Source organism: Strigops habroptila, chromosome 3, assembly GCF_004027225.2.
Source record: "Strigops habroptila isolate Jane chromosome 3, bStrHab1.2.pri, whole genome shotgun sequence".
Taxonomy (NCBI): domain Eukaryota; kingdom Metazoa; phylum Chordata; class Aves; order Psittaciformes; family Psittacidae; genus Strigops; species Strigops habroptila.
This window is the reverse complement of record NC_044279.2, coordinates 13,016,022-13,043,770: the sequence shown is the minus strand read 5'-3', so window position 1 is coordinate 13,043,770 and position 27,749 is coordinate 13,016,022. Positions and strand designations below refer to the sequence as shown.

The 27,749-nt window shown below is 40.0% G+C and overlaps 1 protein-coding gene across 7 annotated transcripts in view; it reads right to left on the bottom strand.

Annotated features, from left to right (window-relative positions):
• GSAP (gamma-secretase activating protein) overlaps nucleotides 1–27,749 on the bottom strand; it is a 47,606-nt gene that overhangs the window by 9,120 nt on the left and 10,737 nt on the right. For 6 of the 7 annotated variants that reach the window (XR_003990752.1, XR_003990753.1, XM_030480939.1 and 3 more), the window contains 17 exons: nucleotides 27,357–27,406; nucleotides 25,820–25,924; nucleotides 24,781–24,840; nucleotides 24,043–24,086; nucleotides 22,358–22,443; nucleotides 17,783–17,860; nucleotides 15,430–15,507; nucleotides 14,863–14,955; nucleotides 13,374–13,591; nucleotides 13,027–13,096; nucleotides 12,237–12,319; nucleotides 11,529–11,582; nucleotides 7,509–7,634; nucleotides 7,023–7,081; nucleotides 6,571–6,602; nucleotides 4,905–4,966; nucleotides 3,154–3,249 (listed from right to left, as the gene is read on the bottom strand). Coding sequence is in view for 5 of the 7 variants with exons in the window: in XM_030480939.1 (XP_030336799.1) it covers nucleotides 3,154–3,249; nucleotides 4,905–4,966; nucleotides 6,571–6,602; nucleotides 7,023–7,081; nucleotides 7,509–7,634; nucleotides 11,529–11,582; nucleotides 12,237–12,319; nucleotides 13,027–13,096; nucleotides 13,374–13,591; nucleotides 14,863–14,955; nucleotides 15,430–15,507; nucleotides 17,783–17,860; nucleotides 22,358–22,443; nucleotides 24,043–24,086; nucleotides 24,781–24,840; nucleotides 25,820–25,924; nucleotides 27,357–27,406 (1,394 nt within the window). In the remaining 2 variants the exon portion in view is untranslated. The remainder of the gene's footprint in view (nucleotides 1–3,153; nucleotides 3,250–4,904; nucleotides 4,967–6,570; nucleotides 6,603–7,022; nucleotides 7,082–7,508; nucleotides 7,635–11,528; nucleotides 11,583–12,236; nucleotides 12,320–13,026; nucleotides 13,097–13,373; nucleotides 13,592–14,862; nucleotides 14,956–15,429; nucleotides 15,508–17,782; nucleotides 17,861–22,357; nucleotides 22,444–24,042; nucleotides 24,087–24,780; nucleotides 24,841–25,819; nucleotides 25,925–27,356; nucleotides 27,407–27,749) is intronic. The other variant, XM_030480940.1, reaches the window with a different exon arrangement.

The following is a 27,749-nucleotide window of genomic DNA, read 5'->3' as shown; positions in this document are numbered from 1 at the left end:
TTTCATCTCTGGCCAGCACACAGGGTGCAGCTAAGACCTCTGCATTAGGAGCTACAGCTGGATCTGAAGATCAGTGTTGAGGTGAGAGGAAGGTTCTTACAAACTCCAAAGTCACCTCTTATTTGTGCTACAAAAACTGTTTCATGGGTATGATACTCCAGAGTCAATATTCTTTGCTTAACAATACAGCAAACTGTATGGCTTTCAGAAAGATGGCAACTTCCTAAATCATAGCAACATACGATTTAGGAAGCTATCACAATACTTAAATACATGCATGCTTGTGACAAGACACCCTCATTAACCCACTTTGGACATCAGCATCTACCATCTACAATGGACATCAAAGAAAATACATACAGAAAGAGAAGCCATGACTCAAACCTTTTCTAGTACATAATACACAGGATAATGTGCATGAGAGAAAGGAAACATTGTCTGGTTCATAGGAGCACTGGCAGCTTCCTCGCCAAGGCCAGCACTGGGTCTCTTGGGAACCAAGTTAAGAGCCTGACCCACAGCTTCACGGCCAAGCCATTTTCCACTTAGTAACAAAGATGTACAAAATGAGGTTTTTCTGGGCAAGTATCAGAAACCATTTCCCTTGGAGTGCTCTGAATTAGTGAGAGAATACCTGACCAACAGCAAGACAGTGCATGCAGCAGCGCCCAGGCTGACATTCGCAAAGTATCTGCCATCTTGAAACATCTACATTTACAGGCAACGGTGCTGAGTAGACTGAAGTTCCACTAGAGTCATTTGGAGCCACAGGTGCTCAGCTCCTGTGGATGTTTCTACAGGCAAGACATGGAAGCAGCCAGAGAAAAGCATCAGCACCAAAGGAGAAAAGGGAGTGAGACACAGTCTTGCTGTCTTCCAGATGCCCTCCTGTGCAGGGGATACGAGGCAGTCCTGGGGAAACTCAAATCCACATGGTGTCTGTCTTCTATCCCTCCACAGTTGAGACCACATGAGATGGTAGCCAGCCACAGACATCAGCAAAGAGGTGCAGCCACTGCAGCAGCTTTCAGAGCAATTTCAATGGTTTACACTGGCCTGTCCCTTCCCAGCGCCACAGGCTGCCTGTTCACTCTGCCTCCCCTTCTGCTTGCTGCCAGGGCAGCAAATGTCATGCTGCTTCTGTAAGTTATTTCCCCCCTTTCCTGCCCCACTGAAATGGAGAGAAACAGACACGGAGCAAAGCTAAGATAAAGTGACTGCAGGGGAAAAAGAGAATATGGCCACACAAACCACCACTGCAGGCAAGGGGGCATGTGGACTGGTACCCAGGCATGCTCAGGCTCTGCAGACCTCCCGGGTACCCAAGGGAAATCCCACTGAGACGTTTCATTCACACTTCCCTACGTTACTTCTCTGTATACAAACACACACAGCTCTGTGACACCAACCAGCCACTCCTCTGTTGTTTTACCAGGAGCTACCAACGTTCCCATGTCTCGGCTGCTTTGAGTTCAGCTGCAACTGATTTACACAGTGGCTACACACTATGGAGCCCTATTCTTAGCCACTCTTTTGCTCCTGAATGTAACAAAATATTTTATGAAAGCAAACAGACAAGCAAATAATTTCAAGTCTGTGCATGTTTCACTACTCAGTAGCTCAGCTACACGTTGATGATGCTACAGAAAACTGTCAGAAGAATCGAAACAATTCTTTTCCCTGAAGATCTTCCAAACATCTAAGATACAGAAAGGTTTAAGATGCAAGAGTTCCTGACTAGGATGAGGGGAAACATAACCCTAACAATGAAATCATTTCTGAAGATTTCCAAACACCAGCCAGAGGGCAGGAGCAATTTTTAGAGACACATTATCTTTGTTTATAGCAGCTTTTCTAAGAATGAGAAGACTGGAAATCGAGTTGAAGGAATTCTTACTTCCAGTGATGCTAAAAAAATTAAATAATCCTGAGAGTTTGCTGCTTGGGGGGCTGAGATTTGGTTTGATTGTAAGATTTAGTCTGCAATAATTTAGTCTTGTAGATCAAGGCTGCACAGGCATTTTTGTATCTTTTATCTCAGTTTATATTAAGAATGAACAAATGGTAACTGGAAACTGAACAGAAGGAGAGTAAACATTCCACTTGTGCTTTTTGTCAGCACTGTTTGCAGGTCCATGCTGTGCTGTTCCTGGTTTTATGAGCCACTAGTTTTAATTTCTTTCCTATAAAGATACAGAAAAAAACCTGCTGATTACCAGCGAAACAACTTGTCCAGCTACAGAGCAAGGCCTGAATAGAAAAGTCAGTAAGCTCAGTGGAAGCTGCAGCAGTTGAGAGAACATTATAACCCTGACGGCACAACTGATTTGCACAGGACTTGCAAAAAGATGCAGCACCAGCAGCCTCAAGAAAGTTTCCTGAGGTTTCCATCCCTAGAAAACAGCACTGTGAGGAGTTTCTACTGAGCAGTATGGCAGGGCCAGCACAGAGAACATTATTTACTAGTTGCCATGTAAGCTTTTGTGGACTTTGCATTCTGCACTTAAAGGACTTGATGTTGAGACAGACAGAACCAGGCACAGTGATTTCTATGCACAACAGCCACAGTTTTTACAGCTTATTTTTTTTAAAGTTTCTCTGAAGAGGATGAAACACAGAAAAATAAGAATTTGGAAAGCAAATTTTCACTGCAGTTTACATGGATTTCTTCAGGCAAATCTCTGTCTCCTGTTACACTCACATAAAGCCCATAAAAGTCAGTATTTAGGAGCAGTGACAACTTACTTTCATGTCAAATTGGAGTGAAATCTTTTCTGCTTAATTTTTATTTCCCCTGCTGGCACTTTCATTATTCAAGACATGCAGCAACAAAATGGATCTAAAGACCATTCTTTCGACTTTGAGGATGAGTTCACATTTTCACTTCAGGGAGTAGACCGTATTTGTACAAGCTGTAAAGGGAACTGTTTCTTCTGTATTCCGGGTGACCAATACAACTGTTTTTAATATCATTTAAGTATTATTATTTCCTTTATCAATATATATGATATTAAGCAGCAAAATACAGTTGACCATATTAAAAGCAACCTCCTCCCACCAAATATATGCTATATCCACACAGTACCTACGCAGGACCTTAGCCTCCAACAAACACATGCTTGCTCGCAATAGTGACAATGAAATCAAACTAACCAGGTTTGCAACGTAATCCAAAACTATTTGGTCAATCTTCTTTTTTCCTACATACTGCAGATGTCTCATAAGGTGATCCTTTAGCTGAGCAACCATCTAGGGAAAAAAAAGCCAACAATTCAGTGTCCTTGCGCATCTTCAGGAAGGTGGGAAAGGTCCAGCAGGTACAAGGCCTGATCAAGAGACATTAGCACAACAAAGCGTTTCCCTGTGACAAAACCCCAGTTCAGAGTGAGATCCCAAGCTCAATACAGTATCGCCAGATACAACAGCGTATGTGAATATTCAGAATGGTTACTTGGTGCAAATTCAGCAAAGTGAGTGCTAAGTAGAACTTTCAATGACATTGAAGAGAAAAAGCTTACAGTTCTTGCATGTCTCTGGGTCAAGCCAGGGGAACAGGGTGTCACAGCTTAAACCCAGCGGGTAACCCTGTTATTACTCAGAAATTACTTGTAATTTCTTGAGAAATAACTCTGTCCCAGCTGAAAACAGGACACAGGGTGAAAGAAGGATTTTAACATGAACATAGAATCCTAAGCATGTAAGTATTTATTACATACAAATAAACCTGAGGGATTTTATGACAGAGAAAACCAGCACAAGTACAACTCGTGGTAATAGCCAAGAACCCGAGAACCTGAGTGATTAATGGCAACTTCAGGTTAAACATTAATTGCAATGTCTTTAAAATCAGGTGTTTGTTACCATACAGGCTATGCCACTCCCTCCCCTCTCCTTTCTGAAACATTCTCTGACCTCACATAACTTTGGATTCCAACTCAAGTCCATGCTGGTTCTTTGCTGAGAATTACTATGAAGCATTATTTGTTTCAAAGCTCAGAGTAAAACTGAGGCAAGCAAAAATCTCTGACTCAAGGAGTTATCAAACAGATTGATCTCAGTGTGCCAGGACAGCAATATGGGTATTAGGAAAGCATAGATAAAGAGCACGAGTGGCCTGCTTTTGGATCTGTGTGAATAAAGTGCAGGGAGAGAATGTAGAGAACCTTCAGAGAATGAGGCAGAACTTGGAAACAAGGGGACAAGACTGCAAAGAATGAAAATTTGCCTTAGATTTAGGCAGACAGAACAGTGTCGACAGGCTCTGCATAGATGCGGTGCTGAGACCTTCCTGTGCATGCTGAAGAGTTTTATTTGGTTTAAATAGTAAGAGAACACGAGATAAGAGAAGATGTGTCTTTAGACAGAGGGAGGACAGTTAGGGATTTGAGATTGGATTTATTACCCAGAAGCATAAGGATGGTAGATCCTCTAGAGAGAGATCATCAGGGAAAACAGTGCAAAAGAGGAAGGGACCTCAGAAGAGCCACAGCAGTTCCAGAAGAGAAAGGAAAGGAGACAGTAAAAAGAGTGTTAGATTGAAGACCAAGAAGATCTGTGACCTTCTCTTTAAGGAAAGCAGTAGGTAGGGAATTCACACATTTTTCAAGGATGTAAAGTAGTCCAAAAATAACAGATGAATATTCCAGGAGGATGAAATAACACTTGATAGCCAAAGACAAGTTGTATTGGGAAAAAGCATTTTGAAAAATCAATGGGTTTTCCCCATGACCTGTTAAGATGATATTATGACATTATGACTATGAACTCTAAAACTTAAGAAATGCCATGTTTGTCCCACAGCTACTCTGAGTGAGCTTTCTCTCAGCGCTGCAACCTCTAAGCTTACTCTTTACATTTGTTGAGGCTGTGCGTCCCCTAGTGCACACTGTGACAAAAGCACATACCAGTCCCATTAGTAATTGCTGCTGATAATCTTCCTCTTGAAAGAGCGGCACTAGCCTTTCCTCTGAAAGAAACACAGCAAGGATCATTCACGGGCATGATGCTACAGAAATACCATGAGACTTCAACCAGCTTCAAAAGTACTTAGAAACACACATAAACGAACAGAAGTTGTGGTTTGATCTACTCACAAAATTCAGACAGTGAAGACTCAAGGACTGCAGAAGAGAACTGAGGAATGGAAAATAACCCTGTATCTGCCATTTTATCCCACAAGTGCTTAACACAGGGGAACACAAGCCTGTCACACCACTTTACACTCCATTTGCATTACTTTTTTCTTTGCTATTTAAGTAAGAGTTATCACAGTGTAACGATTCAGTAGAGCAAAGAGTCACCAAGAACCTTCTGGTAACACCAGTGCAAATGTATATACTATTTAGATCCTGTCATTTACAAACAAGCTAAAACAGCTGCACGGTTTTCCAAGGAAATGGCTAGACAGAAAATAAATAACCCACAGAATCACCTCCCACTTTCCTGGTTCTCTCCCATGAGCTGGCTGCTTCTCTTATTCAGATTTGCAGACCACTATGTAAAAGAACACAACTTTTCTAACTAGATGGAAGGTGGTTACAGTATCTACTGAAATTTAATACTCTGTATTTCCTAATCAGTGCTTCCTGTCTACTAACAGCAAAGGAAGAAAAACTATATCTCCTATATCATCATGTAGCATAAAATCTAGTCAACATTTTACAGACCTCAGTGATAATTTTTTACAAAGGTCTTCCCAGCCACCTTTGATCACATGGAAATATATTTACTCCACCACTTAGCAGCACAAAGACCTGTGCTGCTTGATTTTAAAGGACTTGGAGAAAAATCTGTGAGGAAGATACACTGTCTAGTAACAGTTAAACATCTGACTTCTTTATCAATGGAAAACACGAACCTGGGGCTCGCAAAGTTGATAAAAGGCCCCTCAAAGTCAGAGCCCACGGCAATAACCTGCAGTGGTGCAGATGGCTGGTGTCAGGGGCTGGAAATGAATGCACCGAAAATTCTTTCTTGTAAGAGGAGTGAGCAGCACTTAGGATCAGCATAATTTCACAGCACACAGTAGCAGGGCACATAGAGGGCACTGATGTGTGAACAGCAGGAACATAATTTACTACTAAATTTAGTTTTACTTATTTGTGACAGAGGAACTGAGCATTGCAAAACCTCCTCTTCCTAGGGAAATTCATAATGTCTGCTTCCTCTACACCATGATTTTTCACCAGCCATAATCTCCTACTGTACATAAGTTCTAGAGTTGCGAAGCACTCTAAAAGGACAAGACTAAACAGTAACATGACATCCTTGATACTCTTCTCCCGGAGAAAAAAGCCTGAAGAAGAAATCCTTAGGCAGATAAAGTTTTGATCCAATATGAAGTAGAAACCTTTTTCCCAAGGGTTTCCTAGTCAGTGTATGGTCCTAACACTACTGTCAAAGTTTTCCTCTCATTTAGTAACCACTCATCTTAATGCCTCAGACTGAACACACACAGTGTTTCAGTGCTGAACACACACAGAGCCATTTATTTTTAGCCAACAACAGCCAGATGGAACTATTCCAGCAAACCTTACAGCTAAGGCCTACATCAAGACAAGTTTTACTTACCAGAATCCCATGTGTCCAGATGAGAAAGCACCCTGGGATTTGAAACAAAGATCAGCATGTTTCATATGCATTACTCTAAAGGATTGCATAAGGCCATTAAAACACTTAAATGACACTTTGATCTTTCACAGACAGCTAAAGAAATCCAAGAACTATACATTTGGTACTAAGAATGCATTTGGTAAAGATACTACATAGCATTAAAAAAATTCTATTTGCATAAGAATAAACCTTCACATCTACCATGTATTTCCTGGCTCTAGAGGCCTGGATATTTAAGATCATGCTGTAGTGATTACAAGGATTCCAATACTTGATTTTCAGGTGGATAATTTTCTTTAAAGTAAGATATCTAACCAGACACCTAATCAACTATGTAAATGGAACATTAAATCCTTCAACACATTTCAACAAAATAAGAAGGGGTGAATACAATAGAAAACAGAACCTACTTTCTGGCATTTTCAAAAATATTCCTCAAATAGGCCGTGGTGGGTCTCTCCTCTCTCTGCTTGTAAACAAACAGAAATCCCCAAATGAACAGAGCAGAAGGCAAATTAAAACACTCCCCCATAAAATGAAGATGAAAAATTAAGCTGGTTTTCCTTCTGAATGGAAATAATGCAGTAGGGGCTTCAACACACCTTCCAACCACCCATGCTCACAGGTGCTCACATTAACCTACACGACAATACAGGTATGCTCAAGCTCTGCTTTTGTTTAGTTTCTCGCATTATTTTAACAGACTAAGACTTTCAGGAAATCACCTTAAAAGTAAATGACTGCAAGTCTCTTCACTTCTCATGATCAGAGTCCCATTTCTTTATCCTCAATATAAAAAAAGCCAACTCTTCCACATTCAGCTTTAAAATACCCACTTTAGAGGCAGTTCTGGAGATTGTTTCAGTGCATGCATTTATCAGTGCGTTCATATTTACCTCTTCTGAAAGGCTGCGCCATTCCCTCCTGAGCACACTATTGTGGTAATGCAAGTGTGGCTCTGCATACTTCACACTCTCCAAGTTTGAGTTGAGTTTCTTCCAGAAGTCTTTGGAGTTTTGGAACTGCAAAGTATTGCAGGGAAAGCATGAATACAGGCTGCACTCTCCCGTAAGTGATTGGAAAGAACTTAGGGAGAACTTTTGGGATTAAGGTAGCTTTGTAACAACGTAAGTGAATAAAGTTAAACAAAAGCAGTTACCCTATTTTTTCCCAGTAGTTTTATTTCCTTTATTTGATGGCAGGGGTAGCACTTACTTAAACTTAAGGTCAAAATTTGGTGACTGTAATGCAGATAAAAGGATCCTAAGGTGGCAAAGTCAGTCTGGGAAGAAATGAGTACTTCCAGGTTATAATTTATCTGACCTATTTCACATGTTTGGGATGGGAAGAACTGCACCTCAGACTACACTGGCCATGCTGTCTAGACTTCCACTGATGGTAAAAGGAGCCTTAGGCAACTGACTTACATGTAAATGTTTCCATTTGGTCAAATAAATCCCATTACGGGTTTCTAGTAGTTCCAAATAGAAGAACACTGTCATGACCCCGGCAGCTACAGGCTGTCACTATTTTCAAGCTGCTTTAATACTTACATTGCAAACATCCATTTGCCAACCTCAAGTAAGAGTCCTCATCCCAGAAAAGAAACAAAACCCAAATGTTTCTTTAGCTGTTCTAAAGCTTTTGACTCTAATGCTGAAATTAATTTAAACTCAGCTGTGATCAGACAGGAGGAAAAAAACCCCAAATACACACTGGTTTCCTGAGCTAGTTCTTGGACTGGGTATAAAGATTCAAAGCCGCTGTTTATAACGGGGGGTGATGTGATCATTGATGAGGAAGAGATGACATTAAGGCAATTAATTTGGGCTTTTTTAAGAAATGAGATGGTACTAACTGTTTTTACCCCTTTTTACATACATTTACCTCCCAACACTGACACTACAGTAGTGACATCTGAAGGAAGTCTCAGTTCACAGCATTCCTCTCTCCTGCACTAACATGTTGGATTTTGCTCTCTCCCCGCTACTTTTCTACAATGACAATAACTTTAGAAGAAAACTTCAGAAGCATTTAAAACCACTTCCTACTATAAACTACAATTTGCCAAGGAAAATAAATTGCAGAGACTCAATCCTGCCAGCTACTTCCCTCTTGCTGCCAGTGCTGGTTGTCGCTTTATTATTGTAGCTGCAGCAGAGAAAAATAAACCTTGTTTTTGCCTCATGTTAGTTATATTTAGCAGCTGGAAACTAGGAGTGCATATGGCACCATATGTTCACCCTGCTGGAGCTAACTAACAAGATCTACAACCTACTACTGCAGTATGTTGCCTAAATGTTACTAATATCAATCAGAGAAATATAAAGAATAAAGTGAAAGGGTATCATCTAGTGACCAATTTAGGCAACTGCAACAGCATCGGCCCTGCAAAAGTGCACTCAGGACATAGTGGATTTTGTTTGATGTGTGGCAGCAGGGAAGCAACACAGCAAGTTTGTTTCATACATTGAATCTGTGACAGGAAGTGGTGGACTTTAGAATTAAAAGCAGACACCACTGAAAACCTGCAGGGTATCAGATCTCATTACAAAGTTTAAAACAAATGATTATTTTAATTAAATCTGTTATTTCTTGAGGATCATCAGGGCAAGCACAAGAAAGAGAAGGCTTCATCTTAGGTGGTGTCTATTTTGCATACATGTCTATAGAGTCAAGATCAACAGCTAAGCACAAACACCTACAAGATGTTTATTACCACAAGTCAAAGCAAAGCCTTACCAGGTTGCAATCCATGAAAGCTCTCACGCAGCCTTTTATAAGCAGTGTCTTAAGACAAAGAGAGCTCTCTGCTGTGCCCCTCTGAAGGATGCAGGATGACAGTGACCTTTAAGAGCCACATGTCCTCTCTGGGGAACTGTAGTGCTATGTATCTCCAGCAGTGAAGGTATTTGGAGAGCTGTGTAAGCAACTACATAGCTGCACGGGCAGCTACTCCTTAAAAACATCATTCATCTCCCCAGTGGCTCAGCACAGCATGAGGGAGAGGCTGCCTTTTCCTGTGCTGATCTCTCTGACAACTGCTCACAGCACACATTTTCACTCTTCTCCTGCACATCCTCCTATTTAGTTCCCTTCTTCCTCCTGTCCCTTCCTTCTCTTCTTCTTATGAAGCCTGTTTGCACCCCTTCGAGTTTGGTTTCTGTATGTAAAGATGGAATTCGAAATAAAAAACCAGACTCACTAAAAAATCTGCAATGCTTATGTAAAGCTTTATGACCATTGGACAGACTATTCCCCCTTTCCCACAGACTCTCTTGATCTCTCTTCCTAAAAGGGAATTTTGTGATAAAAATACACCTGTTACCCAAATAGCACAATTTATTTTGTGAATATGGACATAGCCTTCCCAAAGGCTCTCAATAATTCATGGGCTTGAGAACTCCAAAAAGCTTCTCAAAGCAACAACTCACCACTGTTTCTGTGAAATGCCATAAAATCTTTACAAAAGAAATACTACTTGTAAGCCAAATTTGTCACTAGGGCCTGACCTGTGATGCCAACAACATACACCAACTGAAACACAAACAACTGACCACCTGGACTTGAGCCATGCTGGGTTTGTGTCACTGAAGTGGTACAAAGCAGGCAAAGCGCTAAACCTTACCCTTTGTATTACCATCTTTGTCCTCACTGAAGAGTCAGAGCAATCTGCAGTCAAAAGTAGCAGGAAATATTTGTCTTTAGTTCAACTCTGACCTTTTCAATCTGTTTAGGTTTCAGACAGAAATAGGAAATGAGTTCCACAATCAGGAAGTATAGCTGCTAAAGGCATGTGCCCCCAGGGGCTTGAGGTTCAATCTCAGACAAATTAAAGGGCTGCTAACTTTGACCTCAGTGAATTACAGCGATTATCTAGCAAGAAATTTTCTCCAGATCTGATTTTCCCAGGTGTCCCAGCTCTCAGGGCAGCCTTCCCAAGCAGAGCATGCAAAGCCTGATTCCCTGACAGCAGCCATGTGAATGTGTAGCACAGCTGTGATGCAGTGCTGCAGAGTGAGTGAGCAGTTGGTAATTCCACCGATTTTAAATGATTTTGTGAATGGTTGAAGCTTTCTGAGCTAATTATAAGCACTGGGGAGGAAACAGACTCTCACCTCTTTAAAGTGCTACATGAAACAACATTGTCATGTATCCAGAGTCTACTCCCGTGTTGGAGCTGGTGCTGTTGCACTCAACCTCTGACTCTTCCCATTAGCCCTCCACAACAAACTGCTTACTAAAAGCCTCCTTCAGATGCTGTAAGGGAATACTTAGGAAAGTTTCGAGTGTTTCTCTAAACTGGAGCTGAGGGAGTGGAATGGAAGATGGGAAGAATCATCCATGTTGTTTTCAATGGAAAGTACAATTTCCTACCCAAACAGCATGTGCTCTCCCCATCCAGCTCACTGGCTTTTCCACGCTGTGCTGGAATCTGTCTAGATTTAGCTTAGCTAGCCAAAGCCCCAACATCACTGCAATCACAGGATGCTCTGGACAAAACAAAGTGAGAGGGTCATGTACCTATGGCAGCACAATGAAATGTCCCTCCAAGGGAGGATACGTAGAAATCCTACACATCTGTTGTGCCAAGTTTACCTCCAGCTAATGAGGTCACAAAATGAAGAATTATTTCTTAAGCAGAACTAATTCTTGGAGGATCTTCCCTGTTGAATGGGAAGTGTCTCTTCAGAAATGGAAAAAAAAAATACATCTCTGACCTAGCAATCATCAGTCTGAATAACTGATACATCAGTAAATGCACAAGCCCTTCCAAACAAGGCAATTTCCTATTCAGCCCTATTTTTGGATAGGGCTGTGGGGACACTGCTTCTTAGTATTTAGCACATCCCCACCCCACAAAAAAAAAAAGCTTCTAATAGCAAATACAAATGCAGTTTTGTACTGAAACTTACCTCTAACACAGGTAGAGGAATAATGTCTGTTGCACATGTTACTCCAGGGATAATCTATAAATACAGACAAATTATAAGAATAGAAATAATTCAGCATAAAACATGGGCTCTTTGGGTATCTAAGTGAATCTCCACCGTTTCCTTTGTGAAACTAGCTAGCCAGCCAGAACTGTACATTCAGTTTTGCTAAAAAGAAATATTGAAGATGTTTTTCTCATTCACCCCATTTAAGAAAAGGTAATGTATTAGAGCAGTGTCAGATCAATTAAAATGAGTTATTTGCTCTAACTGTAGCATCTTGCCTGAAGTTATTTTACTTCTGCAAATTTACTCATTAATCTTCATTCTACTAATACTGTTTGTCTTGGAAATAACTGCATGATTTGCCTGGTTAAATATATTCTGTATTCATTATAAACCTCATATGATAAGCAGTAAATTAATACCTCACTGTGAAAAGAGATATAATCATCCATTCTATTACACTAGCTGTTCTTGTTTTATAAATGTTTTTATTTGTTGAAAAAAACAGGACTTATGGAAAACACCACAAAGGTTAAGACTTGACAAAGTAAAATGGGCATAAAGCACAGATATGGATTTAGAGAATGTCTATGAAAAGGTAAGGCATGCAAGTTAAAGGCTGTATTAAGGGAGAAAAAACAGAATCCCTCTAGCTGTTAATTAAAGTACCAGCTGTTATCTTACCCCAATCCAGTCAAGCAGTGATGTGTAGGGCAAAAGTTTATCCAGGTTGTGAGTTTCTGGACACATTCTGCAGTACAGTGAGGCTGAATGCAATGTAAAAGGATTTGTAAGGTCAATATCGTATAAACTATCAGTTAACAACACTAGGCTTCAGAGTCAGTTCCTTATCAAGCACTTTTTTAGGGACAAATCCTGTTGCTGTCTCTGAAACAGCTTCCTCCATCGTGGAACTGGTCCCATTCTGTGCACAAAAGGAGGAAGAGAAGTCCAGATGGCTGCAGGGCCGGGTCAGCTGCTTGGCTACAGCTCAGTGCTGCAGGGGTCCTTTGTACAAAAAGGCTCAGGGCACAGGACATGCACTGGCTAGGCTGAGGAATCAGCTATTAGAAGAGAATATCATGATAAGCCAAATCCCTATGAAAGAATGGGTTGGGCTAGGCCAGAGGAGGTTTGTTCCTCTGCTCCAATCTCAATTATTTACATCCCAGATATCTAAGACAGGAGCCAGATGGAGAATTTGCTCTCCAGTGACCTAAAATAATGATAAATCTATTTGTCCTGCTAGACACAATGCATTTGAAAAGTTTTACTGCCAATCTGATTTTGAGAGATCTACATATCTTCTAAACTACTGCTATTGTCTCTAACACCACAAAATGCTGGTCAGTTAACATAAATCATAACCGAACAGCATGGAAATAAGAGAGTCAGTTTGTGACATTGTGGCTTCTCCTTAAGTCAGAACTAGAGTATGCAGGAAAATTCAGAATGCAGGAAAAGAAATACCTACCGATGATAAATTCTTGAATGGGGTCAAAAGAATGACATGTTGACAGGTTCTCAGAAATCCACCAAATAATCTGTCAGAATGAGGACAGGGGAGTTTGTCACATCTCTCCGTTTAAGGATGTGTTGTAAGAGACTATAGAAACTTCAATTTTGGTAGCAAGACTTTGCATGAAGTAATGACACAGAGAGAAATGTTTTCAGAACAGCCTTGACTAATAAAGTGGTTTGGGCAGCCCAGCACTGCCAAAAGGTGTATGTGAATTGGGTCTTTTCTGTTTTCATGGCCTGACCCTGCTTTGTATAAGACATCAGCCACTAAAAAAAATGTAGAGGAGGTTCTTTTCCCACCTGCATTTCCAAGTCTTCTGTGTGTTGGAAGTACAACAGGGCACAATGTAGAGCTGCCAACCTCTCGTTGTCTCGTTTGCTGTTCTGTAGGAGGTGTAGTAAGGCGCTCTCACTGATGCTCACGGCATACATACTTCCTATGTGGCAATCCAAGACTGTTGACATGAGTGGGCATCGGATGGAGCAGTTCTGCAACATGTCAATTTTTGCATCCTCACCTGAAGAACATTGGTTTAAGAATGAAAAAGGACTAAGAACATAAAATCTGGCTACTACCAGTACTTCTCTTAATACTCCCAGGTCCCCAGCAGTAAGAAACAGTCTGGCTCTTGTACTAGCTGCCCTAGTATTATGCTGAAGAGGAGAAGGAATCATGCTAGCTGGGTAAAGGAAGTAAATAAGGAGCACAGTCTATACTCACTTCTTTCCTTCTCTACTGCTGAAGCAGAGAAGGTGTGGATATTTGAGGCTCACGCTGCCATCACAGGACAAATCAGAGTACATAGGATAAGAAGAGAAGGGCACAAGGCTAGCAATAGAGATTCAACACTGGAATTGGCACCAAAGCACATTGGTACAGTTCAGAACTGCTCACATGCAGAATCACAAACTGGTATTGGAGGATCTCTTACCATCAGCCCCAAAAGCCAGAACAAGGAGGTTCTACTCTGTGATTACTGATTGAAGCATCAGAACAAAATCACTTTATTTATGCTAGTACTAAGGTTCAGCACCACAGTAGGATTCCAGACCCTTTGCATCAGAGAATCAGGCCCACCATATAATAGTGATGCTTCCCACTCATTTCTAGCAGATTAGTATTTCATTATGTATATACAACAGGTATTAGTTCCTGTGATGCTGCTACTGCACCAGCTCCCACTACTCACCTCTCCTTCACCCAATCAGAAGAACAGATTTCTGTTTTCAAACAAAGGCCCCCCACTCCCAAAAATAACCCACTTCCCACAAAGACATATTTTTTGGAATTGTAATAACGTGCCTTTCAGATGAGACTCTAAATCAAATTGCATCAGCCTGATCAGGTGAAGGAAACACAGATTTCCTCTCCCCACACCCTCCAAACACACACATTTAGCGCAACTCAATTGGAGGAAGGAAATGTAAAATCAAATTTACATCTCCATGTGAAATTTGAGAACAGTGGAGGACCGAGAAGCATGTGCAAAGATGGGGGAAGGGAAACTATGAAACCAAGGCAAAGAATTGCAAATTCAGTGAAAGGTCTTCTTCCATTTCATAACAAGCTAGAAGTGCGTAATAGATGAAGTACGAAATGTCACTTCAGATTCTCTTTCTAAAACAGAAAATGGCAAAAATGCTATTCTTATTTTTTCAGTCTCTCTTCTTCTTCTTCAGAACACTGTGCAATAAAACAAACATTGAGAAACACAACTTTCATGGAAAGAGATTTGAGTAAGTTTCCACTATAACAATAAAATTAGTTTAAGCAGCAGTCTTACCATACCTGTCAGAAACAAACTATAGCACAGGAGGTCGGGATGCTGAATATTCAGGAGGTGCAGGAACTGGCCAGGCAAATAAGCAGCCACATAATAGTCTATTTAAAGAAATAACAGTGGTCAATTTAGCACTTGTTCACTTATTTTCTTTAAGAGGCTCTTTCACATGATTCTCATCTTGGCCCACTTCTCTCTGATGGAATTGATTATATCTAGGAAATATAAAAGGAGTTAATTAAAAGCTGCTGCTGTATTAACACAGGAAACACTAGCAATACATTTGGGTTTCCAGGGGAGGATTCAAGAGGCTTGAGACACTTAAGAACTCAGCAGCTGATCTCCAGAGCAGATTCTGAGGCAATTTTAGAGGAAGTTGCTTACTAATAGTGAGGTACTGCAGCATCAAATGCCAAATATAGAAGTTAAGCAAAAAAAAAAGGCAGCAAAATAACACAACTACTCGAAGTCAAGGAAAAAAGAAATCCTTTCCTTCTAGAGCAGGGTTAGCCATTCGTCTCCCTATTGGGGACAGAGAATGGCAGCCACACAGGGAAGGAACACAAGTAACCTACCAAGATTTATAAAAGCCACTTCCTTCAATTGATGAGACTCTGTTCTTTCTAGAGAAACTGTAAAAGTTTTGTTGTAACCTGGGGAAAAATAATAATACTTTTTAAAAACCCAAACAATAAACACCATCTGTTACAAGCTGTCGGTACAAGCCAAGTACGACTTTGTAGGTAGAAACTTCAGCAGTGCCAATACACCCAAACAGGGATATTTTAGACTGTTTTACAGGCTTGTCTGCACAGACAGATTTACTTCATCCTGAAGAGAGTTGCTGCATACTTAGTAGACCTACACCCACATAATGCAGTTCTTTAGTATGCAGAAACTGGCTATGCACTGCACAGCCTATGTTCATGTTTAAAGCAGCATTCCATCCCAGACCAAGCTTGTATAAAAACACGACCCACCCCCCCCCCCGAAAAGGCCAAACACAAATCCTTTACGTAGCTGTGCTTCACATTTTGGTGATCTTTCAACTGCTTTGAAGAATTTTCAGTCTATCTGCATACCCTATTGCTGTAACTTAGTTCAGCTCTGCTTAAGCATAGGCTAATTTCAGACCTGCTGTGTTTGCATGGGCTTTGCATCAGCACAGCTGCTATTTTATTCTAGACTTGTACCATACCTCTTCTGGCATCCAGTAGGAATGACATAGAGCCCTCAAACTTCCCCAGGCTCTGAGAAAAGCTGAAGATTAAAATAACCAAGGAGTCAATGACTGGCCTCTAAATCTCTGCTGCAATATGCTAAAGGCTGAATGGTGTTATGATCAGGATGCTGCTTAATACTGTGTGAAAATTCAAGATAAGAGGATTGATCCATAATTTACAGGACCACCAAGGAAAAAAAGCAGATCATGAGCCATGGATGAGCCACTCATCCAGGACTTTGATTCCTCACCCTAGCAGAGAGATGCTTTTAGCTATGCTGCAAAAAAAGAGGAAAAAATGAGACCTCCAACACCAACAGCAATGCTACAGATTAAAAGGTATCTAAACCAAACAGGTTTTCATAGAAGATACTGACTGAAGCTTGCTTGCAATGAGTCAGTATACTCATGATCATCACCCTGTTCCTTGCCAATGCAAACACATGCAAGCTAATACCAGCACTGCAGAATACAACCACAGCATCGTGACATTTGTGTCTGTGCTACATCAAGCAACTGCTTTAACTGGGGGGGGGGGGAAGCTTCCTTCCGAGCTTACAGATCCTGCAGCACAGACTGAACTCCTTATATGTCTCCAAAATGCAGCTTATGGACCTGATATACTGCTGCTTCTGTGGAGCACCTCAGGACCAGTCATAAAACTCTCTCGTGTGACTGATGAATCTTGCATGAATCCACAAACAGCTCTGTACCAAACAACTCCATTCCATGAGGGTCATTTCAGACGCAGCTGGTCAATGTCATCATATTTATCCTCAGTTTCTTCCTGGTACAGATAGGGATGTACAAGGGCCATGGCTGGCTCCAAGCAATGCAATTGCCTTCCAGCTACACATCAAGTACACGCGGGGAAATCAGCCTTCACAGCAGCACAATGCAGAGTGCTGCCACACCCAGAAGGGACTTTTCCAATTTGCTAATGCCCTCAAGAACATAAAAATGCAGTTCATTTGATCCCACAATATTCCAGCAGCAAAGCAATGTGTTAGTGCAGCCCTGGCATATGAAAACGTTCCTGACACAAGAAAGCAAACACTTAAAGTAGAATGTTGTCCACTTGAACATGGTTACTCCATACCATGCAGCTTCTCAACTGAGAAATAATTTGCCTCTCTCCTCCATGTAAAAAATGAGAAAGATCTTACTAATGACAAGTTTTATTCTGATCAGAATAAAACAATGTTCTTTACTCTTTTCAAGGAAAAAAAAAAAGTCTTAAAATTAAGAGCTCGAGCACCACTTACATAGCAGCTATTCTTACAGTCAGTGGGTGTTGCACCTCTTGCTGTGAAAATGACATGTTGAACTGGAAATCTAAATAGACATTTAAGCTGAGAGCTGTTGGCTCTATTTCCCATACAAATGGCTTATGGCATATGTACAACACACCTGCAAGCTCCCACAGATTTCATTGATGTTTGTGCTCAGCACGCCAGAAAGTCTGGCTAGAAATAAGGCACCAAATTAATAGCCACTGACGAGGCCACTGGTTTGAAGGTACTCGTTTGGCACTAGGCAGGAAGTCAAGTCGACAGCAGCTAAAGGCTGCTGCTGTCTTTAAACACTGGCCACAGTAGTTTATTGTCTGTAGATTTTGGTAGCTGTTTGTTTTGCAAGGCATTCTGTGAGTCTTTCAGCAATCGACATTCTCCAAAATAAAGCAAAACTTAACAGGTTAAGCTTACCTTTATGTAAGAAATATATGGAGTATGTTATTTCATCAGGAGTATCAGAAGCTAGGCTACAACACACACACAAGCCTCCTAAAAAGACAAAAAAAGGAAAAGAAAATTGACTTGTCACCCTAACCCAGACATCTTCACACTGCACAAAGCTAAAGCAAGATGGTTTCAAATTAGAAACAAAAAATAATCACTCAACAAAGGTAAGTATTACAGAAATACATAGCTGTAACCATCATTTAGCTAATGAAACACAAAAAAAGAGAGAGCAGAGGAGGCAATATAGCACACGGGAAACCTGGGTTCTGACATGGCTAGTTCTTCTCTTTAAGAGAAGTACATTTTTAGCCCTTCCCAGCAGAAATCATGCTTGCAGCCAGAAAACTGATTGAGCCTTTCTCCCCACAGACTGCCTCAATCTCTAGATATTTTCTATTCAGGGACTGTCAAATATTCACAGAACATAGTAAAACACAGTTTGTTTGCTTTCTAAGTAATTTCATATTGGCAGCAGCACGATATACCACTAGAACCTTCTCACACTAGAAATGATAGTCACTTCTCCCCTTTCCAGCCCAAAGTGCCGTTAAATCCTTCTTTAGGAGAAAGTCATTCCTTGGCACAAACTTGTTTCAGCCAAGGTACCCTGTGCAGGAATGCTTCTCTCTCCCAGCCTAATTCTAAACCAGACTGGTACTGTTTTGACCTCACTGGATGGCAGCCTTCCCTCCATCCCTTATAAAAACTTTAATCCACTTACTCCAACGCTTTGGCAACCTGCTTTGGCTATTCATGCTAGAAACAGCTTCCAAACCACACTATCCCTACACAGTTGGGAAAGCTGGGCCACGACTATGACCAGTCACCTTTTACCTTTATTGAAAGCTTATCACTTAAAAGAAAAACAAAAAATAGAGATAATACTAATACAGATACTTAGAGAAAGTTTCTGTATATGAGGTATACAGAAAAAGGCACAGAATGGAAAAAGTACAAGTACAAAAAAAGCACAGCTACCAAGATGTTTTACTTGGTTAAATGCCTCACACTTCAGACCACAAGGCTGTACCATAGCTGTGATACAGATACGGCTGAGGCACTTCACATGGCTGGGGAAGGTAAATACTTTCTTTTGAGATGCATTTTTTTTCCCTGCTTATTCTTAGCTGATTGAATATTGTTTGATGCAGTTTTGCTTGGATATTTGAGTCATTCAGACAACAGACAGGGCATTTTGCCAGAGCACTTGGCATCTTTCAGAGCATGCATAATTTTTAAAGTAGCAGCATCAGGACTCATGAGGAAGACTGGAAAAGCTCCAGCAACCCACAATGCTGTTTTATTATCAACAGCTCCCTTCCAACACTGCAGATTTCTTTCTTGTGTGCTGGAGCCTAGTGTATACACTGTTCTGTAAACTGTGCAACATGCAAGTGAGTCTGTTCAGCCTGAAGTGTCAGTGGGTAATAGATTCAAGCTGATCACAAAAACAGTGGCTACGGGGGACTAGCAGGACATGCATTTTTCAACTCCAGAATACTGGTCCAAATGTCGACAAACTTTACTACTAACAACAGAAAATATCAAATAGTGCTTCATTAATACAGATAGAAACATGACAGTCTCAGATCAGCAAGTGTCCAAGCAACGTAGCATCTGACACAGTCTTGGCAATCCTAGGAGAGCAGCCAGAGACTGAGGATATAAGACAAATTCCTTTCTTACCCTTACCAGTGCACTCTGCAAATTAGAGCTGGGTTGTGCTAATGCTGAGAAAGCTTGTTATCTTATTGCACCCATAAAGCAGGCATTTCACACAAAGGCAGAACCAGGTCTTTTGTACTATCCATTTCAAAATCATTTGCAAACAGTATGAGCTATAGCTAAATAGCATGAGGTGAGAAGACTCACATGAAAATATGTATTTGGATGTACTCTGATCTTTTCAGAAATAAAAGGGGAAAAAAAGATCTCAACCACAGCAAAGTAAAAAAAAAGGAAGCATTTAAAATCATTTCTACTCATACAAGATAACAGCAGATTACAAGTAACAATACACTGAGCAGAACTAGGTAAACAATACCCACAGCTACAACTCTGCCAGTTGACAAATACACATCATGCCACTGAAATTTCCTATAAACACAGGAAGTTTTGCTCAGGAAACTTTAACTACAAATACCTCATTTCTGTTCCTGCAGAAGACATAAGGCTGTACCAACATCTCAACATGGCATTTGGGTGTCATAATTCAAACACAACATTGCACTATGGCATTTTGTCTAGTTGTAGTGGCATAGGAGAGACTTGCTTCACCCAGCTTCAGCCAACCAAACATCTCTTATTTGGGCTCCTATACAGCGAATGAAGAAGTATGAGTAGAAGCAATCATCCCCTGGAGATGCCTATTTCTCTCTATAAATACAGTCCATATGCTTAAAGTTTAGGCAGGTAAAGTTAGGTGATGATAATCCAGGGTTTATGTCATTTTACTGCCTCCATTATTTTTTTTTTAATACTGGGCAAATTTAACTGAAAAGCATTTCTAAAGCACTAAAAGAAAACATAACAGCCCAGTGTTGTTTAAATAACCACTGAATTCTGGACAAAGTTAATTCTGAGACTAGAACTGCTTGATCTCGGCTCATCTAGAAGCACATAGGGGTTTCTATCTGGAGACATTTTGTCCATGCCGAGTATAAAGAACAGGGCTACTTTTCTTCTACTGCGGAAGTCTGAGAAAGGAAGAGTGATTTCATTCAGAGTTCAGATTGGCAGTAGCCAATAACAGTTTTATTAAATGGGAAATTGCATGGAATATTCCATTTTGAAGTTATGCCAATTACTCTTTGCCAGAGATGTCCAAATGGTACAAATAGGGATATCAGCATTAATATTTGAAGCATGCTAGCGGTTTCACAGAAGGCATCATCTGCACCCCAAAGAGCCTGCAGTCCAGTTCTGTAAAACACCACAAACAAGAGGCACAAAAGGGAACTTTAGTGTGATTACCCACAGTGTCCTTCAACAACCAGATCAGGTCTCAGCACCAAAGCCATTTGCTCCAAACTGTTAATTACTCAAAATTGGTTGTGCAAAGTAATCCTCAGTTTCAAACAACATTCAATGAAAAGCCATGTACAATAATCTCATTTATTTAGTTCAATTACCAAATTATGTGTTTTACATTAAGCACAATGAAAAACGCATGTGGAAGGTTCCACACAGAATTTAAATGCTGCATTACCAGATGGAAAAGAACATTTTACTTCAGGGCAACCAAACAAGATTCTTGCTGGAGTAGGGCTGAATTTCATCCTAAACTAAAAGAAGGTGCTTCAGTCCAAACAAAGCCTAGGGGAGGATAGGTTTAAATTGAAACATATATATACAAATCAATAACATTTTCCATTATCGGACAGGCTGTTTGTATAAGAAATAGTCTGTCTTGCCAGTAGAGAAAAAGTAGCCTAATGTACATTAGGTGGATAGAAACTTGGCTTTCTCTTATTTCTAATTCCTTCCCTCCAATCTTTGTAAGCATGCTGTCTGCCTCAGTAAGAAAAAATCTGTGTAAGGTCACTTGATTTGCACTAATGGTCATTTCAACACCACAGCCAAATACGTCGGCAATTTGCCTGCATGCATCCAGCATGCCTTAAGAAGTGAGAGGTAAAGCCACTTCTGCAACACGTCATGTCCTTACACAACTCTGTAGATTACTCAAAGGTTAATGAAATACCATTTCTGTTTGGCGGTATGGTCTAATTTAGAACCTGAAAATGCAGACATCTGTGATGAACAGATGCCTCAAGACCAGCTTTTAATCAAGAAAGCTCATGGCATGCATTAGGATGCAGGGAAACTCCTAAATCCTAAAGGATTAAGGCACATTTTAGATTTAAGTTTAAGGAATCATATATATACTAAATCCTTAAGTATTACGTACTATGCTTAGTATCACATACTTGGACCTTCTACATATAACAGCATATGAATCTCTTAGAATCTGTATTGCAGATGCTCTGTTTATGTGTGTCCACTCTATATGGTATGTCAGATACCCAGACACCAGACCTAGCCAAAACCTTCCTTGAATTTACTTTCTAACAGGTTTTTGGTCAGTTTTAACATTAAATTGCTCTAATGTAATTCACAACCATGCTTTGGTACCACTTATGTTCTGAAACTAGCAGAAAATGCTAGAGTGTGCTTAGACTGAGATATTTCACCATACGAGTGCATGATACCAGTTCTTTGAAGGTGGGTTACCAGAAAATTTCTGGGTGACTGTTTTATTGTTAGAGTTGATATATAAACCCCTTGGTACTCTTCAGCTCATCTTGGAATGCAGCTTTCAGAGAGTAAAAAAGCTTATTAAGAAAAATAGTGCCACGGTTACCCTCTCTCCTCACAGTTGCCTGTCAAGTACACTCTAAAGCAATACACATTTCACACTCATACAAAAACAACACAAAAAAGTACAAATACATGTGTCTTAGGAAGAAATTTAGTAATCATTTATGATTAAACTGCATGAGAACTACTAGTGTAGATAGACTTGTATTTATTCATTACCTGCTTTGCTTGTGAAAACCTGAAGATTCAAAGATTTAGATGCAACATCTTGGTCTTCACAGTAATCATAGCCGAAATTCACAAGCCTATGAGCAAATAAAGATCACTAAATAAATCACTTCTTCATCCACAGAGATTCATCACAACACAAAGATCATGAGAACAGTCACTATGTAATCAAAACATACAAATTAAACTACAATCAAATGTTCTCTAACTCAAGTTATACTGGGCTTTAACCATTCCATTCAATGCTGTTAGAAATGAGAATCCCAATCCTGCATGCTGTTACCAGAAACCAACAATTCTGATTACATCTGCAAACTTGATATTCACTTAACCACAGCATTGTCCAACCATTCCTATACTTTGAAGTGAAAGCAAGTTCTGATCCAGTACTGGAAATCCAAACATTCATCATACCTGAGAACCCAAGGGCTTTGCAGCCCAACTCCACCATTCTTATGTCTGTAAAGCTACATTTAAATCTGCAGTTAGGCACGGTAATTGCAGCGGAAATACTCGAAAATGAAAGCAAGAAAATCACACTTACATGGAACTTGTTATACCATGACATTCTTTTTCAGTCTCATGCTGCCTGTGCTTTACTGGCTTTACATATCTTTAAACTCTACAAGTCCCATTTTTGCCATGCAGAACATGCAATAGAAGATTGTAGTCAGTCTGCTTTGGCTTTTTTGTTTGTTTGTTTGGGCTTTTCCCAGCAAGGATTTTGATCCTGTCGGGATTTTCCCCCAGGTCCTCTGCAGTAATTTTGAGAAAAATAAAAATACAAGAAGAATCATGGCATTGAAGCTTTTAGAAGAGTTGGATTTTTTCAGTACTAACAGCAAAAAGAAGCACTGTTCTTTTAGGGCAACCTGCATGTGCAGTAACATCACTGAGCCTTCTGCATATCACTGAGACATCCTGAGGGCCACAATTTGGGCAGGGTGGAACTCAACTACCTTCAGTTATTGATACCTGATCTAGTAGCTTTAGCCTCTCATTTCAAGGAGAAACAGGCCTTTTTGGAACGTAAATTAAACTGACTGAACATAGATGAGGATAAGATGAATTGCAACTGAGAGTCAGACCATCCTACCTAGGTTTTCCTCAATTAAAAGGGAGCCTTAAGGAGACAAGCTCAGATGCAGTCATGTGCACAGCAGATACATAGAATCTTAGCCTTTCAAAGTGCAGGCTGGCTGGAAATAGCATGCTGGAGTAGAAAAGAGTACAGGCAGTGCCTCATAAGCTACTGGAGCTACTGGTCTGGTTAACTGCCCAGTAGAATCTGTAACAGCAATTAAAAATGGAGAGCTTCCCTTGACAGGATTTTTGACATCACCACTACAACATGACCAAGATTAAAACAAATTAATTTAAATAGGTCCAGAATACTCAGAGGCTTTAACCTATAGCTAGCTTTTCCAACAAATAATATTTAGAAATGGCACCAAAAAGCACTTGAGGATTACATTTCATTTTACAGTTCACCCTGATGAAAATGAGAGGAACTGGAGGTTTGGACACAGTGTTCGTATTATCATGATGTTCCAGTACCATGTAGGCAACTGCAAACAAAGATATTGTGGTTGGGACAAATTTTACTTCAGTTTGTAAAACATTGCCCTATCTATACCTTAAAAGGAAAGGAAAACAAAACATTAAGAAAACCTTACTTTAATTGTGTGTCAGGAATGGAAATATCCAGGTGCGATTCCAGCTGTTAACCAAAAATGAAAACAAACCTGTTCAGTGAGGTCAGTATACTGTGATCAGTATTTCAGACCAGTAAGATGTATCAAACTCACCTTTCATGAGATTAAACATTTTAAGCAAGTTTATTTTCCTCCTCTAATCCTTACAATCACCCCAACAAACCAGATTCTTCAAAAAAATCAAATAATTATGAGATATTTAACTTAATTTCCACCACTGGGACAAAAAAAATCTAGTAACAATGACATGTCCAACAGTTGCAAATATTATGTTCTGTTGTCTGTATTTTGGCCACAACAAATTTTCCTGTCTTGCTTAAAACTGACACAAAATTAGCACATGGTTTCTCTGTCTAGTGCATTTGATAACTCTGCTTTTCAATACTTGAGTATACAAATAGTATGTCATGAATGCCACCTACTTCTAGGTCAATATCTGTGCAATTCCACTGAAGTTACCTTACCAAGGTGCAATCTGAATCTGACTGAATATATTCGTGAAAAGAATATAATGAAAACCAAACCAAACCAAACCAAAACACACACACACTCAGAAAAACCAAACCCAGTTTTCCTCTGCGTAAGTTTACTATTATTGTATAACAGTAAAAGACACTGAAACAGATCCTGTATTGGTGCCTGGAACACATAATTACATCCCACTCAAAACTATTGTATAATAAAATACTCACGACTTACTATTGAGTTAAAATTTTCATCAGGATAAAACTGGACACATTTTAAAGTACTCTTTGATTCCTGGAACAGAAAGGATGTGTATTGTAACTAATAAAATAGAAAGCATATCACATAGACTGAAAAGTGACTGGATACTCCACATCACTCTCCACACTCAACCCACTTTGCTAACAGATATGCAGAAGTTAGGGGACAAAAGACAACTTTAAAACCCACATATAACCCCCAACAATAGCACTAAGACACGCTTCCTTCCTGTCCCAGATCATTATCTGCCAAACATCTATAATTGCGTGGGCCCTCACTTGAAAGCACCATATTAGATGTCTTTCAGACACACACACACTCTAGAAGGTTGAAAAAAAAATGTTTTCCATAATTATCTATACAGCAAAAGGAACCATATCTTACTTTGGCTAGTTCAAAAAGGGTATCTCAGAAACAAACGTAGGAATGTGTTTCTCCATTACAGTTCACTTCCTGTTATTTCCTAACACTCATATTTTTTAGGTGGCTAAAAGGAGTTAAGAACAATCAATTTTTATGTAAGTAGAACACATCAAGTGCAAATAGTCCTTCAGACAAAACAAAACAAATAAAACAAACCAAACCAACCAAATAAAATCAAATCCAAAGAGTTTCAGCATTTCTAGCCAAGAATCTGCCCTCATTTGGTCACTCAGAAAGTCATGTGTACAACATAATTTGTAGATGTGAATTCTCTAGAACACAGGCATTATACTCACAACAGTTCTTGATAGATTTAAATCCTTTTGAATGGAAGGCCTTTCTAAAGTCAAAAAACCTAACAAACCCACCCTTTTTTATATAGAAAGCACTAAGGCCACCAGTCTTCTTGCAATTTACTATGCACAAATGGCAGCCGAGGTAAGCCTGGCTTTTGCTTTAGGTTATTTGAGGCAGGAAGACATACAACTATAATGAAAACCAAATTCACGCTATTATGAGTGCACACACTCAAAACTTTACTGTCATGAGACAGGCAGGAACAAAACTACTAGAATGACTTTCATCTCACCTTTGGAACCATGTAGAAGAGCCTTTGTTCCATCATATCCCACTGTGCCCAAATGAGATCATCTGCAACTCTGGCTCTCGGAAGCTGACCAGAGTTTTGAATGACCTAAAGGTAAAAAAAGAACATTAGAAGTCATCAAATAAGGTTCTCTAACAATTACACACAGTCTGTGCATTAAACAGAAAAGCAATGACAGGAGAGATGCAAATATTAAGGTGCTTGGATTAAATATGCCTCTTGTTAGCTGCACAAAATCCACCCTCATTGTGCGCAAGGTGCTCAGCTTAAAGAGATCAGCAGCACAGATTTCAAGGTACACCTACTACCACGTATTTTCTTTGAAATTTCATTGCTTGCAAGAAATTCACCACTTAAGCTGCTCTACGGGAACAAAGAAAAGCAGATGGTAGAATCATAGAATGGTTTGGATTGGAAAGGACCTTAAGATCATCTAGTTCCAACCCCCCTGCCATGGGCAGCGACACCTCGCACTAAACCATGTTGCCCAAGGCTCTGTCCAACGTGGCCTTGAACACCGCCAGGGATGGCATGTTTCATCATAGAGAAGGGGAGAGGAGTGAAATACCACAGTCAGTTCAGAACCAGCCACATAAACTACTGAAGGAAGATGTATTAGCTCCAAAAGGATTTCTGTCCAAAGTCTCAGCCACTTGATATTGGCAGTAGGGAAAGGGCTAGAACTGTGGAAAACCATTGGGATTGTATAAAGGCACTCTTGAAAGATGTAGGGAGACTTCCTGTCAACCAAACAAACAAATCTATTTGTTAGAAGGACATCAGATTGATCTGTTATTTCTGATGACACTCTTAGTCTTCACTACTGTAGTGCAGCAGATAAAACCCACCTGCAATTAAAAGCAATGATAAACCTTGAGAAAACCACGAAAGACTTCAAAGGGACTGAAAATCAGGTCCTTAACTTTTTCCTTCCAAGCTCACATTCATAAGGCAAAACATTGGCTTTCATGACACAATTCTTTACTATATTAAATGTATGTTTCTTAATAATAAATCTTCTAAGCAAAACATCCACAATCTGTTGAGGAAAAATTCCTGTTAAAAACAGGAAAAAGATGAGGGGGGAAGAGTGACTGGAATATTCACAGTACTTGAAGCATACCTAAGTTTTGTGTCTTTTGTTTGTTTACTTGTTTTTTAAATGAATCCTCCACTGGGACACACAGACACTCGAAAAGGCAAAGTTTGGAAGGTGACTGCAACTATTTTAAATGGTTTAAAAATGTACATACACTACATTTACTCCCAATTTCTAACATACAGACGCATTCAATAACAAACAAAAAAATAATCAAATAAGTAATTTTCCCCATAGGTTACACAGTTTGCAAGTTTCTCAATCAGCTTTGTGGCTAGCTTCATAAGTTGCCATCTTATCAGTACTTTACTATGCTTTGTGTTGCCCAAGTATAAAATTACAAAAAGCAGCTAAAATTAGAGATATTTAAATTTTCAATTAAAGCAAAAAACCCTCAGAACCCCAGATTTTAAGTCTTACCACTTTGTGTTCTTCTTCTGCAACTACCCGAATGTCAAATTGCTCAATATCTTCAAAACACACCAAAAAAAGTCATTACAAACATACATTTTTATATGCTTTTATACAGCTTATTAAACAATCTTGCCTCTTAGAATGCTGTAAGAACATATTAGGGCCAGGAAAGTTCAACTCAGCCTAAGAGGAAATCTGTGATACATGAACATGTGTGCTGACGTAGAGACCTGGACTCTCTTCCTTTCCTGAGGGTGACCTCAGCCATACCACCCCATGGAAAAAACTCCACGCCACCAGTGGAGCACCGTCAGGAGGATACTAAGTGCAGCATGCCAAACCAAGGCAAGGAGCACACACAGATAGGGCACACAGAGCTGCATGCCTGTGCCTGAGACT